The sequence below is a fragment of the Chaetodon auriga genome, chromosome 17 (assembly GCF_051107435.1).
Source record: "Chaetodon auriga isolate fChaAug3 chromosome 17, fChaAug3.hap1, whole genome shotgun sequence".
Classification (NCBI taxonomy): domain Eukaryota; kingdom Metazoa; phylum Chordata; class Actinopteri; order Chaetodontiformes; family Chaetodontidae; genus Chaetodon; species Chaetodon auriga.
In genome coordinates, this window is record NC_135090.1 from 4,923,854 (window position 1) to 4,937,265 (window position 13,412).

A 13,412-nucleotide genomic window follows, 5' to 3' on the forward strand; every position below is an offset into this window, starting at 1 on the left:
TGCTGTGTGTGAACTTCAGTTCATCTGATTCATGTTACCTCCCATTCTCTAATAACTGTAGATCCTTGATCAGAGTTGCCCTCTGGGTGAGCTCTGACATGTCTGCTTACTTTACAAGATTCCTTAACACCTCAGCTTTTCCTCCAGTGTTACACTGCATCTGATGATCCTTTTTTGTTTCCCCTACTTACTTTTCCATAGAGCAGAGCAGTAGAAGAGTGCAAACTTTGTATCTGTGACCTCTCCTTTAGTGTTAATGTTAACATGTGTGAAATGTGTGTACCCCCATCTGTAGAGTCCGCTGGTGTCCGCTTCGCTTCTGACCCTCATCCAGCACAAGACTCCCAGCAGGAACCTCCGCCGCCCAAACAGGCTCTGCTTCCCCCTAAGTTTCTCACTGCTCCTTCCACTGACTCCAGCAGGAGCCCAAACCCCTCCTCTTCTTCATCATCCTCCTCCTCTTCTTCCTCCTCCTCCTCCTCCTCCTCCTCTGCTCCTGTAGCTGTAGCCAAGCCGCCGAGGACAGTCTCCCTACTGGCTGATGACCTACCTCGACCCTCCCTTGCTGCTCCTTCCTCAGCTGACTCTGACGTGCCACCCCCTGTCCCTCCCCATGCCAAGCAGCCCCCTGTCCCTCCACCCAAACCCACCAACCGCAACAGCAACCCTGCACTGCTTGGTGAGTTTGTTGCCATCTGCTTCTGCAGTTTTATATGACACATAAGATTAGCCTCTCTCTATAAACAGCTGCTTTGGTCTTTGTGTGTCTATTTCTACTTTTAGTCCTCCAAATGAGCTTTGTAGGATTTTAATAAGACCCAGGGAAACTTGAATCTTTGAAAAACAATGGTATTAAATTGCATGACACCTCCACAGAGGGCCACAGCCCCCTTGGCCATGCTAGAATCAACCCTATTTTGATGTTTTTATATTTCTTATCATAATTAATTATGTGTAATACAGCCCACTTCATCTCAGTAAAAAAAACATAAAAGAACAAAAGTGATCGATAAATAAAGGTTGCATTATTAAAGAAGTACCGCGCAAACATGCACTTAATCATATGTTAGCTTGTTGGCATCTGATGGCATACATTACCTTTGCTGTTTCTTCTCACCATTGCATAAAATTACAGCGGTGGGACGTTCGACAAACCCGTGTCCTCACATCTGTCACTAGATTGAAGTGGTTTTCTCTCCCATTTTACCTGAATGCTGCACGTGATGAAACGTCTCTCTCTGTCACAGTGTTTTGGTAATGTTCAATGTGCTTAAGCTGTACAATAAGCACAGATGCTGCAAGTGAACAAAGTGGTTAATTGAGTCGTTAGCTAGTTACAACTTAGCAGTCAGTGTCAGTGTTCGCTTCAAGCTTAAAGTTAAGTATGAGTGCACAAAGCTGCAGGTGCATAAGAGCAGTACATTTCTGACCTTGCTTTTGATTAGGGCTGTCACTTTTTCAGCCTGAAATATTCTTGTAAATCAAAGACTCTTTCATTCAAACATCAATGCGGTGTCAGTTAAAGGCAGGATTTAGGCGGTATGTTGGGTGTGCTTTTGCCCACACCTCTTTCAAAGATGCAGATGCACTTTCTGTTTGTTGTGGTGTGGCAGTTGTGAGTTTTGACAGACTTGATCGTCTGTCGTTAGGGTTTGACATGGAGAAATGACATTGTAGGTGGTGGTGCAGGGTATTCTTTGAAAGTATAGTGTGTCAAAATAGTGAGTGAGTGAGTGTGATTACCTTGAAACATTTCCCAAAGCTAACTGTGAGCAGTGTCACGCACTGACGCTGTGGCTCATTGCTGTGTAGGTGTTTTCCAGTATGTTGCTAGTTTGCACTTTCAGTGTGTACAGCCGTGTCTCTGAGGAAAGGACCTGCACCAGCTTGTCTGTGCACCATTACTGCAATGTCAGCACTTCTCTTGAGGTTACATGGAGACTGATTGGCTTTTAGTATTTCGTATCCTTTGTCCCAGCATGCCACAGCTGCTCTTGTTTACAGCCCATCCCAGTACTGTCTCTTTGAAATGGTGTCTATGGCGGGGACACATTCCACTACCATTTGGCGGGCGAGGTTTCTATACCAATGTTACTACATTTCAGTTCGCACTGCTACATTCACAGTCTATAGGTGTTTGTCTGTAAAAAATGCTGGCCTTATTGGCAGCCTGAGATGAAATTGATAATGGACGTTGACTTTGGAGAGTGTTTGAAACTTTGCATGTGCGCACATGCACACATGCCTCATGCAAGCGATCTCTCCTGAACACATCTTTTGCTTTCTGTTTTTGTCCCCCCATGTTTTGGGTACAAAACTTATGTTACGTATTGTCAGGTATATTCTCTCACAAGGTTTTTTTAATGTTAAATACATGATATGTCACTTTGGATAAAAGTGTCTGCCAAATGTCAAATTGTAATCGTAAATTGGAATCATAGGGATTACATCATAGAAATTTCATAACCAATACTAAAATTGATATTTGGGAGTTGAAATCTCATAATAATATATTGGCCGTTAACAGTTTGATTTAATGCATAAACATAATCTTGATTAGGATCTCTTAGATTTGTTATTGATATACTGAGTGGGATATTTTTCTGTCTGAAAATGAACTTGTCAGTGCTCCCTGGTGGACAAACTGTAAAAGTGACAACTTATTTTAGCATTTCTGCAATTTCTTATTAGTTACCCTCTCAAAATTTCTGCAACAAACTGACATCAGCATCATCAGATAGTGATCAACAAGCTGAAACAAGGAGGAATGGGGTTTCCCTATGATTAATTCCCTGAAAGCGTTTTGCCGTAACGACTGAGCTGGAATGTCTGAAAACAGTTGAAACGAAACTGTGTGTCAATAGGAAATCACCCTGTGGTGGTACTTCATGGAACCAGGATAACTGACATGCTCAGAGTTATTTCTCCACAGAAGTTGTTAAACATCCGAGGATGGATGTATGCTTTGCTTCTGTACAATGTAGAAACAAGACAAACATTATCCGAAACCACCCTCTTGTATTTCTCTCCCAGCTTGGAATCTAAACCCAGCCCTATCCCTGACATCTCCACTCATTTTTGCCAGCCTCCTCATTGAACAGGGGCTCTAAGGTCAGGCAGCCTTGTTACTGGACCAGCTGGAGACGCCAGAGTGAGCTCGGCCTATACCTTTCTCTACCTGTATACCTGCGGCATAGGGCTGCCCAGACCTGCTCAGGTACCCAGTCGGGCACCAGATCTTAAAACATCTTAACAGAGCCTGCAGACTTGTTGTATTGATTCACCACCCTCAGAGCATATGAAATACCTCACCTCCATTTTAACAATACTGCATTGCATGTGTGTTGCAGCCATTGAAGCCATTTTCAGCTCAACTAACGTAACTTCAAATGCTGCCAAGAAAACAATGCATGGAACTTGGTTGGACATGTAGTGTGCTGCAGCGCGTTGAATGTGTTTGTTGATCCCAGTGGATGCTCCTTCCAGACTGTTGATACAGTTGTGTATTAATATTTGTTGTCATGCACCAGATCAGCAGTAACAGGAATGTCTTCTAAAGCTGCTATGGACATATTTGTTTTGTTGATGAAACTAACTTCACCTTGCTACAGACTGACTGTGCATCTTCATGTTCTGACTGTAGGTTTTGTTGGGGGGGGTCATTCGATATGACAAGTGTTGTATTGTTTTTGACTTTTTTTTTTTTTTTTGGTTACAGCGGAGCTTTCACAGCCTGGTAGTGGCATCATCATAGTGCCAGCACCTGCTAGGCGCTCTCCACCAACGCCACCAAAGAGGATGACCCCTGTCACCAAGCGCCATTCTGTGGACCCCTCCCCTCCCAGTCAGGTCCCAGATTCTCCCACCACTGACCCAGCCTCTGCCCCTGTACTGATGCCCCCTGCTGTCCGTAAAGAAGAGAGCAGCGACGACAGGACAAGCGCAGCAGCTCCTGAGCCCTCCACTGAGCCTTTCCCTTCACCACCATCCCATATACCTCCATCCCCTCCCAGGGTTCAGTCGCTCCATCCACCAGGCATGTCCTCCTCTGGTCCTGTGCCCACCATGCAAGCTGACCCCCCCAGCCCGACCACTGAGCCTCCCAGCCAGCCACCAGCCATCCCCCTGCACATCCTCATCCAGAGAGCCCTGGCCAGCCCCGGCCCAACTCAGCCAAACCCAGATGGCTCCCAGAGGGCACACTCACTGCTGTTTGAGTCTCCTCCAGATTTCCTCATCGAAGGGGGGGGTAACTCAAGGCACTCGCTCCCCATCACCATCGAACCTCTGAGGCTGTAAGTGGCCCACATAATCTGCACTGTATTCTAACAAAAAGAAACATTGCTTTGAAAGCTGAGAATGAAGGAGAGGAGTTTACCTTACTTTGCCTTTAGCCTGTACTTGGCTGCAGTCTCATGCCTAAAGTACTGTATTGCATATCACTTGAAAGTGTATTAAGCCCCCCAAGCGTCATTCTCCACTGTCCATACAAACAAGTTGAGTTATATATAAAGCTTTATTTAAAAAGCCAAACTGCAAGAGCCTGCTTAGATTCATCATTTGATAAAATCAGCGGCAGGATGAAACAAAGTGAGATGTTATTTTACAAATGACAGAGTATCATGTTTAAGAGACATAACAAGACTACTTTAATCTGAGAAGTTAATGGAAGATGAGCAATATCAACAAAGAAAGACTTTAAAGGAAACAAATGGAAGAAAGCCTGGGTGGGCCTGGTCAAAGAGGGGTCCCACACTTGTATGGTTCAGAGTGCTGTAGGAGCCAGAGAAAGACCAAAAACAGACGTACACTTCAATCGGTAGCTCCAGACAGAGGCTCCAGAGGCAGGGCTTATTTGATGGAAATGGACTGGTCACAGCTGCATCTGGATTGCAGTTTGTTGTTCTCTTACTTTCATTTATTAGATTCGATAAATAAGATTTTTAACTTTTAATTTAATGTGAAATTATTTTACGTTTAATGTTTTCACAAAGTGAAAATTGAAGCTGTCATTTGACCTTGAATTATTGGATTGATTTTGATCCATACTCTCAGATTCGCTCTGCCATATTTCAAGTACACATTCCTAATTAGAAAAAAGACATGAGTCTGTTGCTCCAGGGCTACCAGCAAGAGAGCAGCACTCCTCAGTTCACCAAATAAGAATCATCGAACTGTGCCTTGTTAATCTCTTCAGCAAACAATTGAGCTGTTTTCCCTCACATGGCAGAATTGTTGCAAATTGCCCGTGACTGTACTCAGATTAGCACATCAAGGCAGGTTGTGGTTACAAGAAGCCTTAAAGTATTACAGTTTATTCTTTTAATAGCCTTTTCAGCTCTCTCACAGCTGGACTTGTTTACAGGCCAGAAGATGATGACTTTGACATGGAGGAGGAGATGCGGAAGCTTCAGCCCCTGAGGATTCCTCGCCAGCCTGAGATGGAGCCCCGCAGCAGGAGGGGTTTGATTGGGGACCCCAGAGTGAGCGTCATCCACGAGAGTGGAGGCCCCGGGGACAGTGAGGAGTCTGACTCTGACGGCCCCATCCTGTACAGAGACGACGACGACGATGATGACGACGACGAGGAAGGTCCTCCGAGTAAGTTGGTCTTTCGTATACTGCTACATTAAGGTCATGTGGGAGAGGCTGTAGATACAAGTGATACTGTATTCTCCATGACCAATCAGGAAATATCTGTAAACAAGTGCAGGAAATGGGGCCTATTTGACATAAAATGAAGTAAATTATTTGATCTCTAACCTGATTACCTGAACCTGATGTCTTAATATGTGAAGAGGAAGCTGCAACCACTGAATTTCTCATTTGTGATCCAAAGAGTAATCCTTGTTATAAATATGGATCAGAAAAATTCATGTATGTTACTGAAGAATGCTGTGTCAGCTTCACATGCAGGGAGACAGGGAGCTTGACAGTTTACTTCAGGGTGAAAAAAAAATCCACGTTGAATAAAAGGAACTACAGAGTACAGCAAGAGACATACAAGAATAAAAAAATCAGCTGTATATATTTAATGAAATCCATAATATGGTTAAAAACACCTGTGCGTGCTTGACTCACTGCCAATGAAGTGTCTATGGATGCTGACTGCTGGTCTGACAAAACAGTTTCAAACAGATTTTTTTTATGCCACTTTGCTTTGGTGATGGCACATTTTCAAGTTCTGTAGCGTCTCTTTTCTCTTTATTTACAGCTTTTACAGCGCATATGTTTTTTTTACCTCATCCTTGTATACAGCAAATGTAATACAGAAATGTTGCCCTTTAAACTGGTCTTACTCTGACCTATGGAGAGTCACATGTTCCTTCAGCAGCAGCTAAATCAAGTTCACTTTCTTAAACTGGTCTCCCCCCCTCCAAAAGAACATAAAATGTAAAGGCAGCAGGCTGAAAGCTGTATACTGTTTACTGCACATTGCACAGACTGCTAACTGATTATTTATGGCTGATGTGTCTTAACAGGTGGGCTGGCAAGCCGAGTGAAGAGGAAGGACACGTTAGCCCTGAAGCTGGAGAGACAGGAGAGAGAGGAAAGGGCTGATCAGGAGAACCACAACGAAATGAGCTGGCACAACAGGGAGCAGTGGGTGGCACTGAGGAACAAGATCGGCACCACGCTGAACCGGTAAAGGGCGCACATCGCCATGATGGGTGTGACAATCAATGTCATCATCTCCATCCATCTGTCCGCTACAGTTTGGCTGATTACAAACATTATTTATAGCGTAACTGATGTTATTTGAGAGGCTCTCCATCCATTGCAAAGATTAAACACACACATACCCTAGACTGATCCACATCAGTGTTTAAAGATGAGTAGTAAACAGAGTCTGTGTCCTCAGGCGGCTGAGTCAGAGACCAACAGCAGAAGAGCTGGAGCAGAGGAACATCCTTCAAGGTGAGACTCTCCCTCCATCCCTCACTTCTTCTTCTTTCTGGTGTGGTAATTTGCATTCAATTTCTCGGCACCACAAGATCAAAAGGCACCTTTTTCATTTTTCTAATTTCCTGAAGTCAATAGTCAGCATAAGTCATTCGTCCGCTGGCTAACGTGTTTTTTCCCCTCTCGCCTCAGGCATATTGATGGTCACTAAATGCGCAGCAGTTTGTAGAATGTTGGTAGTGATATGACTTTATTAAGATACTGTTTCTGATTTTAACACACACGCACTCACACATGCATACATTTGTAAAGAAGGCTGTGCGGTCAGAATGTGGGTAGCTCATGTTTTCTTCAGACCACAGTTGCACATTTTTCCAGCAGGAGTTCTTGTGATATTGTTGTGGGAAGATGGATTAAACAAGGTGAAAGACTGAATCAATAATCCAATATTCTCATAGGCCGTTCGCCGTATATGCAGTCTTCTGCCAGATTGGTGCATCCATAATTCATATGCATAGCTTTAATAGATGAGTACATACATATGCAGATATATGCATTTCTCTTTGCTTTAGACTGAACAAGGTTTCAAGCGTCTCGCCTCAGGCGCACAAAATGAAACACCCCCTTGTGGTGTATTGTGAAAATTAGCTTACTGTGGTGAAACAACAACGCTGTGATGCCAAGTTGGATCCCAGAAGCAAGTGGTAACACGATCTTCTCAGAATCTGTCAACACGTTTCGATCCAGGTTTCATGCCACCACACAACATCGCGCTTGTCCTGAAATGACTCGGGCAAGGCGATGCATTGCACCCCCGCTGAAACAATGCTGCGCCTTGTGCAGAGCGAGGCAGCGATTAAAGATTCCCGTTACCGCAGCGTGCCGACGGCAGCTCGGGTGAAATCAACCTGACTGGCTGCAGTGTTTCCCTCTTGCTCATGGAATGTGTTTTCTTCCCGCAGCCAAGAATGAAACGGATCGACGATTAGAGCGATGTGAGATCAAACGGAGGCTCACGAGAAAGGTCAGGATGCAACCGAGTCACCGCATCATACACTTACCAGTTGTTATTAGGCACTAGAAGCTACACCTCTATGACTCCTAAGACAGACCTCACTTAACATGCTGCCGTTTGTTCTCCCATCAGCTGTCGCAGAGACCCACAGTGGCTGAACTCCAGGCGAGGAAAATCCTGCGTTTCCACGAGTACGTCGAGTCCACCCATGCTCAGGACTACGACCGGCGGGCAGATAAACCGTGGACCAAGCTCACTCCTGCTGACAAGGTGAGACTCAACATATCCCACCTACTCACACACACACAAACACACACACACACACACACACACAAACGCATACTCGACACCTCTCTTTATACTAACAGGGCTCTTGAGGCTTAGAGCTTCTTAGCCAGAGAGCGCCTAAGCCCTGTGCATTTTTTAACAGCAATGTCTTCTACTTTGGTCAACTCTGAGGATTTGCATTCCAAGCAGATTCAGTATCCAGGAGGAATCCCAGGAATGCAATACAGACGCTGCTTAATGGCTGTACATTTTACCAAGTGAATTACCTGCTCCACTGAAGCTCACACAATATGTAGGAAAAGAAATTCTATGTATGTTAGAAGTGGCATCCTTTTAACTACATGTTCAGTTTTTACTTACTTAAAAGCATGTTTATTGAGTTGGAGTGGAACTGTAGCATTCAAAGGTGATCTGGCTCGGATCACACACTGCCTTTCTTCTTTTGTGCCTTGCTATAAATGGATAAAAGCCTTCCAGCTGAAGTGCTCTTTCTTTCTTGTCTCCTCTCAGGCTGCCATCCGCAAAGAGCTCAATGAATTCAAGAGTTCAGAGATGGAGGTTCATGAAGAAAGCAGGATCTATACCCGGTCAGGCTCGTATACAACAGCCATCAATAATTCATGTCAACTGTTCTCCAAGTTTATTCTGCAGTCTCATCAATACTTTATTAGCTCTTGTGAAGATTTTCTGTTTTTTAGTCCGAAGATGTTTGTGGCAGTGAAGGATCTAGACTGACCTCTGTGACCTTCTCCCTCTTTCTCCGCCAGCTTCCACCGGCCTTAGCTGTCCGTGCTGACCAGTATGACCAGTAACACACTCAGACTGGGAGTTGTAGGAGGCACAAGTCCCTCTCCTCACTGTGAATTGAACACGTGGCCCTTTGGTCCCTTTGTACTGACTGCCTGCTAACCTGCGTCAGCTGGAGACGACGCTGTCGCTGATGACTGGAACCAAAGCCAAAGAAGCCACGAATCAGTTCAGCCTCGGGTGGTTCTCAGAAGTACTCCAGTTCCTAGACTGTAGAATTCAGGACAGGAGGTTTGCTAGTGCGTCCATGATGGAGGCACCCGGTGCCAACACTAACAGAGCGAGAAATTCCCCCCCCCCTCCCACTGGGGGCTCAGAAAGAGTTTGATTGAACTGAAAGGACAACTTTTGGAGGGTTATCACACTGTCTCTGTCAGGGGGAACCACTCTCACCATGCCTTTACCTGCCTTCACATTATATTTCCTCTCTTCCCTGCAAAACAGGAAGACTATGCACATAAATGGATCATTGTAGTTCCTATTAACACTGTCCACGGTACCACCAAACTAATCTGGACTGTTTAAACACTGTTTATGTTAGGTACTTCAAACGTCGACCCAGAGGTGCCACGCAGCACCAGCCTTACTCCTCACATGATTTCACACATTCACTGTATGTAATTAAAGGTTCAGACAAAATGTGACAGACTTGTGTACAGCAGTGTGTTTCTTATTTAAAGAAAGTTGTAGCTCTATTTGAATCAACGGTTCGAGCTCTGTGTGTGTACCCTCAGAGCGCTGATTCCAACCTAATATCAGAAAGTGTGCATTTTACTGTATTTTGTTGATCATTGAAATGATTCTCATGGAGCACATATCTCTAGATTATTTTCTAATACGGCACCTTATGTTCCTTAATTGGGTCTGTAGAAAATTAAACAGTTTTGAGCCTATAAATTCTATGTTTATAATTGAGTTATTCAAGCAGGAAAATGTACATATTTTTATTTTCCTGCCTGTTTTATGGTACTTTATATATGCAAGTCCATAGTTGGCTGCAATTGTATAGATCAGTTCAATAGACTTGATTGACTTAATATTGTACATCCACAGTAATGCTGATGTGTTTTAATTGTAAAGTATTTCTCAAATGTTATTTCCAAATAGTGATGGCACAAATATTTCTTTTTTTTTATATACAAAGATCTTTAACTTGTTTATGCAAACCACACTGTATAAATGAGCAGCCCACTCACAAATTAAAATAACCTGTGATTTTCATTCAGTATGATGTGATTATTCGAGTCTCAAAGAGCAAGTCTGCCCACGCTTCGCCATTTCAGTCCTGTCTGTCTGTTGAGGAAAGAAATATCTGAAGTGAATAACAAGTGCATGGCCTCTTAAAGTGACCAGATGAGGGCAGTGTTATACAAAATGTGCAGACTGATTCACAAACCAGTCACCAGTGCTAAAGTCCAGTAAAGTGGTCTAAGATAAAGACACATGTCTTTCCTTGCAGAACTGTGGATCTGTGTGGCTATAATGTCTGTAACAGAAGAATAAGTGCAATTGACATTTCTTTGAACAAACCTAGCTTGTCCCTTTAACCTCCCCAGTGATGCTAATTAGCAGTGCATAGACATAGTCAGTCAACAGGGGCACAGCTCTCCTCCACTGTGTGTTCAGACACTAACTGAATGTCAAATGATTATCAAAATGGACTGGTTACATGGACACACCTTTAATCTGGTAAGTTGTTTTAGTATGAGATGTAGAACAAAAAGGTCACAGCAGATCCCCCTGGACAGTAGCTTGTTTTCAGGTACAAGAGAACACAATTCATCAGTTTTAACCACTAATCATTAAATATGCTTTAATATTATTACTATTATTACTATTACTATTATTATTAGTAGTAGTAGTACTACTAGTAGTAGTAGTAGTGCAATATTTTTTACCCTGAAATGATACATTCTAACAAATTTGGAGTTTTTGGGACTCATTACTCATGCAGCCCAGACTGAGCTACAAATAAAAAATGACATTGCTTATAATCTTTTAAGATCATAAACTCTCCAAAACATCTTTTAGTCATTGATATAGTCAGTAGTTTAGAATTTTTTTTGACTAGGTGTCACCGTGTGCCTGATGTAAAGCAAACCGTACCAGGTCAGCCTGTGGGTTTGATGTGGTGCCTCCGGGCCTTCATAGGCTGGTGGCAATTAAGCCTTTAATTACATGAACGCTGAGCATAATACGGTCTTATCGACACATTGTCAAACGATCTCATCTCTAATTTGGTTAGCTAGTGATCACACTGTCAAACTGTTTGCACTGTGCAACATGTGTGGAACTAATTAGAGCTGCTGACGTCCTGGCCAGCAGCCTTAATGAAGCCAGAGAAGAATATCTGTATACTTCCGTATCACAGCCATGCTAGTGGCATGGGATGGCCATGTCAGCAGGGTTGTTGGTTGTGCAGACATTCTGGGTTTCCAGATAGATTAGATTAGATTAGATTAGATTATATTCAACTTTATTGTTATCGTCAGAGTGCAACACAGAGACAATGAAATACAGTTTAGCATCTGACCAGAAGTGCAAATAGTCATGATATCCAAAAATATAAATACATGCAAGTAGTGCAAGTGGCATGAAGTATAAATGGTATGAGGTAGGTGCAGGTAGTGCAAGTAATTCCTATGAAACCATAAAAACATGTGCTACACGGTATGTAAACAGGTGATGTGCAACAGGTGGTAAGTGGCAGTGCAGTAAAAAGTATAAGTGAACAGATGAGTTATACAGTGCATATAAAATATAAAATATAAGTGATGTGTGCAGTGTGCAGCATGTGCATCTAATCCTAATGACTTTGGTGATCCTCTGATTTATTCTCTCGTGTCACCATGAGGTTGACATTTGCAGTTTTGAGTGAAATGTCATGTCCCCCTCAGGATGAAAGATAACGTTGGTGATCCCTTAACGTCACATCTAATGCCATCATGAAGCCAAAGTCATTTGAATATTTCCACTATTTATTCTGTGAAAAAATATGTGCAAGACGAATAACATTCCCATCAGTCTCAGCAGCATGTGGTGTTGTGCTAATTAGCAAGTGTTAGCATGTTGGGGCACAGAACTAAGATAGTGAACATGGTAAACATTGTACCTGTTAAACATTAGCATGTTAGCATGCTAACACTAACATGTTAGCATGCATAGATCTGCAGGCATCATACTCTGGTCCCATTAGTCCCTTTGTCTTGTGGTTTTCCCCTCTAATAAACACAGACATTGCAAGTCTTACAAATATAGAAATATCTAGCATAATTTTTGACTGGAATATGATTTATATTCTTAATTTCACATCAGGAGGTGAGTCAACCTTTAAACCTGGTAACTGTTTTTTCTTTTTCTTTTTTCTAGAAACATCAAGCTAATGTGACGCAAAATAAAAGCAGATTCATTTTTCCCCTATCTGCATCAGTAAACATCCTAATTACGAAACAAGAAAAAACCAAACCAGAAAAGCACTCGTGCTCTCAGAAAGCAGCTCAGCATGAATGTATAATCAGCTGCAAATCCCAAATGTTGACAGCGACCACGATTATTGGTGAGTTATTATGTTCTTGCAGAAAAAAAAGAAAGAAATTGTGAACTGAATTCGACTTCATCTTGGCTGCGAGCATTGAATATTTATGACTGCGCTGGGTCGATGAAAATTTGATGTCCAATTTGTCTTCCTGGAGACTAATCGATGCATTGCGTCTGAGTGGCAGGCAGCTACATTCACATAACAAACCGACATTTTAGGGACGATTTGTAACCTGACCACAGTATCACGTCACATTAACGCCTCACTGTCATCTGGTCATCATAATTGAGAACTTACCAATGCAGGATTTGGCATTTTAAAGTTGAGGTGAATTAGCTTTCACATCACGTCCCAGTTTAAGTTACAATGATCAAATCTCAGGTTATTACAGCAAAACCAAAGGCTGCATGTTGACCACCTTCTGCTGCTGCAAAGCACAAATGAGGGCAATGCTGTTCAGACAGGAGCCGAGAGGAAAGCTGTTTGTGATTGTAAAACATGCCGGGGGGCATCACTGTATCATTAGAGAGCCCCAGGAGTCTCTAAACAGCTGCTCCTCAGGGGAATGCAGGGGGGAGGTGGGTCACTGATGCAAGATTGTACTGACAAAGCTTGCTGCCACCTCGCCATTGTCGTCGCTGGTCAGGAAAGACTCAAGGCCGATTGGCACTCGCGGCCCGTGAAGCTCATGGAAATCAGGAGGATGCGTTCTGTCAGTTGGTGACTTGTTTTATATTGTATTGATATTAAATACAGTCCATTTAGAGTTTTGTGTTAAAGGTAGATGGAAGAACAGCGAACATCAATACACACTCATTTAAAACATGACCTCCCCAGTGGGGCTTCTCTGGTTCCCAGGTA

The 13,412-nt window shown here is 43.1% G+C and overlaps 1 protein-coding gene across 5 annotated transcripts in view; it reads left to right on the forward strand.

Annotated features, from left to right (window-relative positions):
• phactr4a (phosphatase and actin regulator 4a) overlaps positions 1–10,245 on the forward strand; it is a 36,559-nt gene extending 26,314 nt beyond the window's left edge. For 3 of the 5 annotated variants that reach the window (XM_076755073.1, XM_076755074.1, XM_076755072.1), the window contains 10 exons: positions 296–679; positions 3,086–3,217; positions 3,719–4,295; positions 5,366–5,601; positions 6,483–6,645; positions 6,863–6,918; positions 7,866–7,927; positions 8,051–8,188; positions 8,717–8,793; positions 8,974–10,245. In XM_076755073.1, the coding sequence (XP_076611188.1) occupies positions 296–679; positions 3,086–3,217; positions 3,719–4,295; positions 5,366–5,601; positions 6,483–6,645; positions 6,863–6,918; positions 7,866–7,927; positions 8,051–8,188; positions 8,717–8,793; positions 8,974–8,989 (1,841 nt within the window). In that variant the 3' untranslated portion in view covers positions 8,990–10,245. The remainder of the gene's footprint in view (positions 1–295; positions 680–3,085; positions 3,218–3,718; positions 4,296–5,365; positions 5,602–6,482; positions 6,646–6,862; positions 6,919–7,865; positions 7,928–8,050; positions 8,189–8,716; positions 8,794–8,973) is intronic. The other 2 variants (XM_076755075.1, XM_076755076.1) reach the window with 2 other exon arrangements.
• The last annotated feature ends 3,167 nt before the right edge of the window (positions 10,246–13,412 follow it).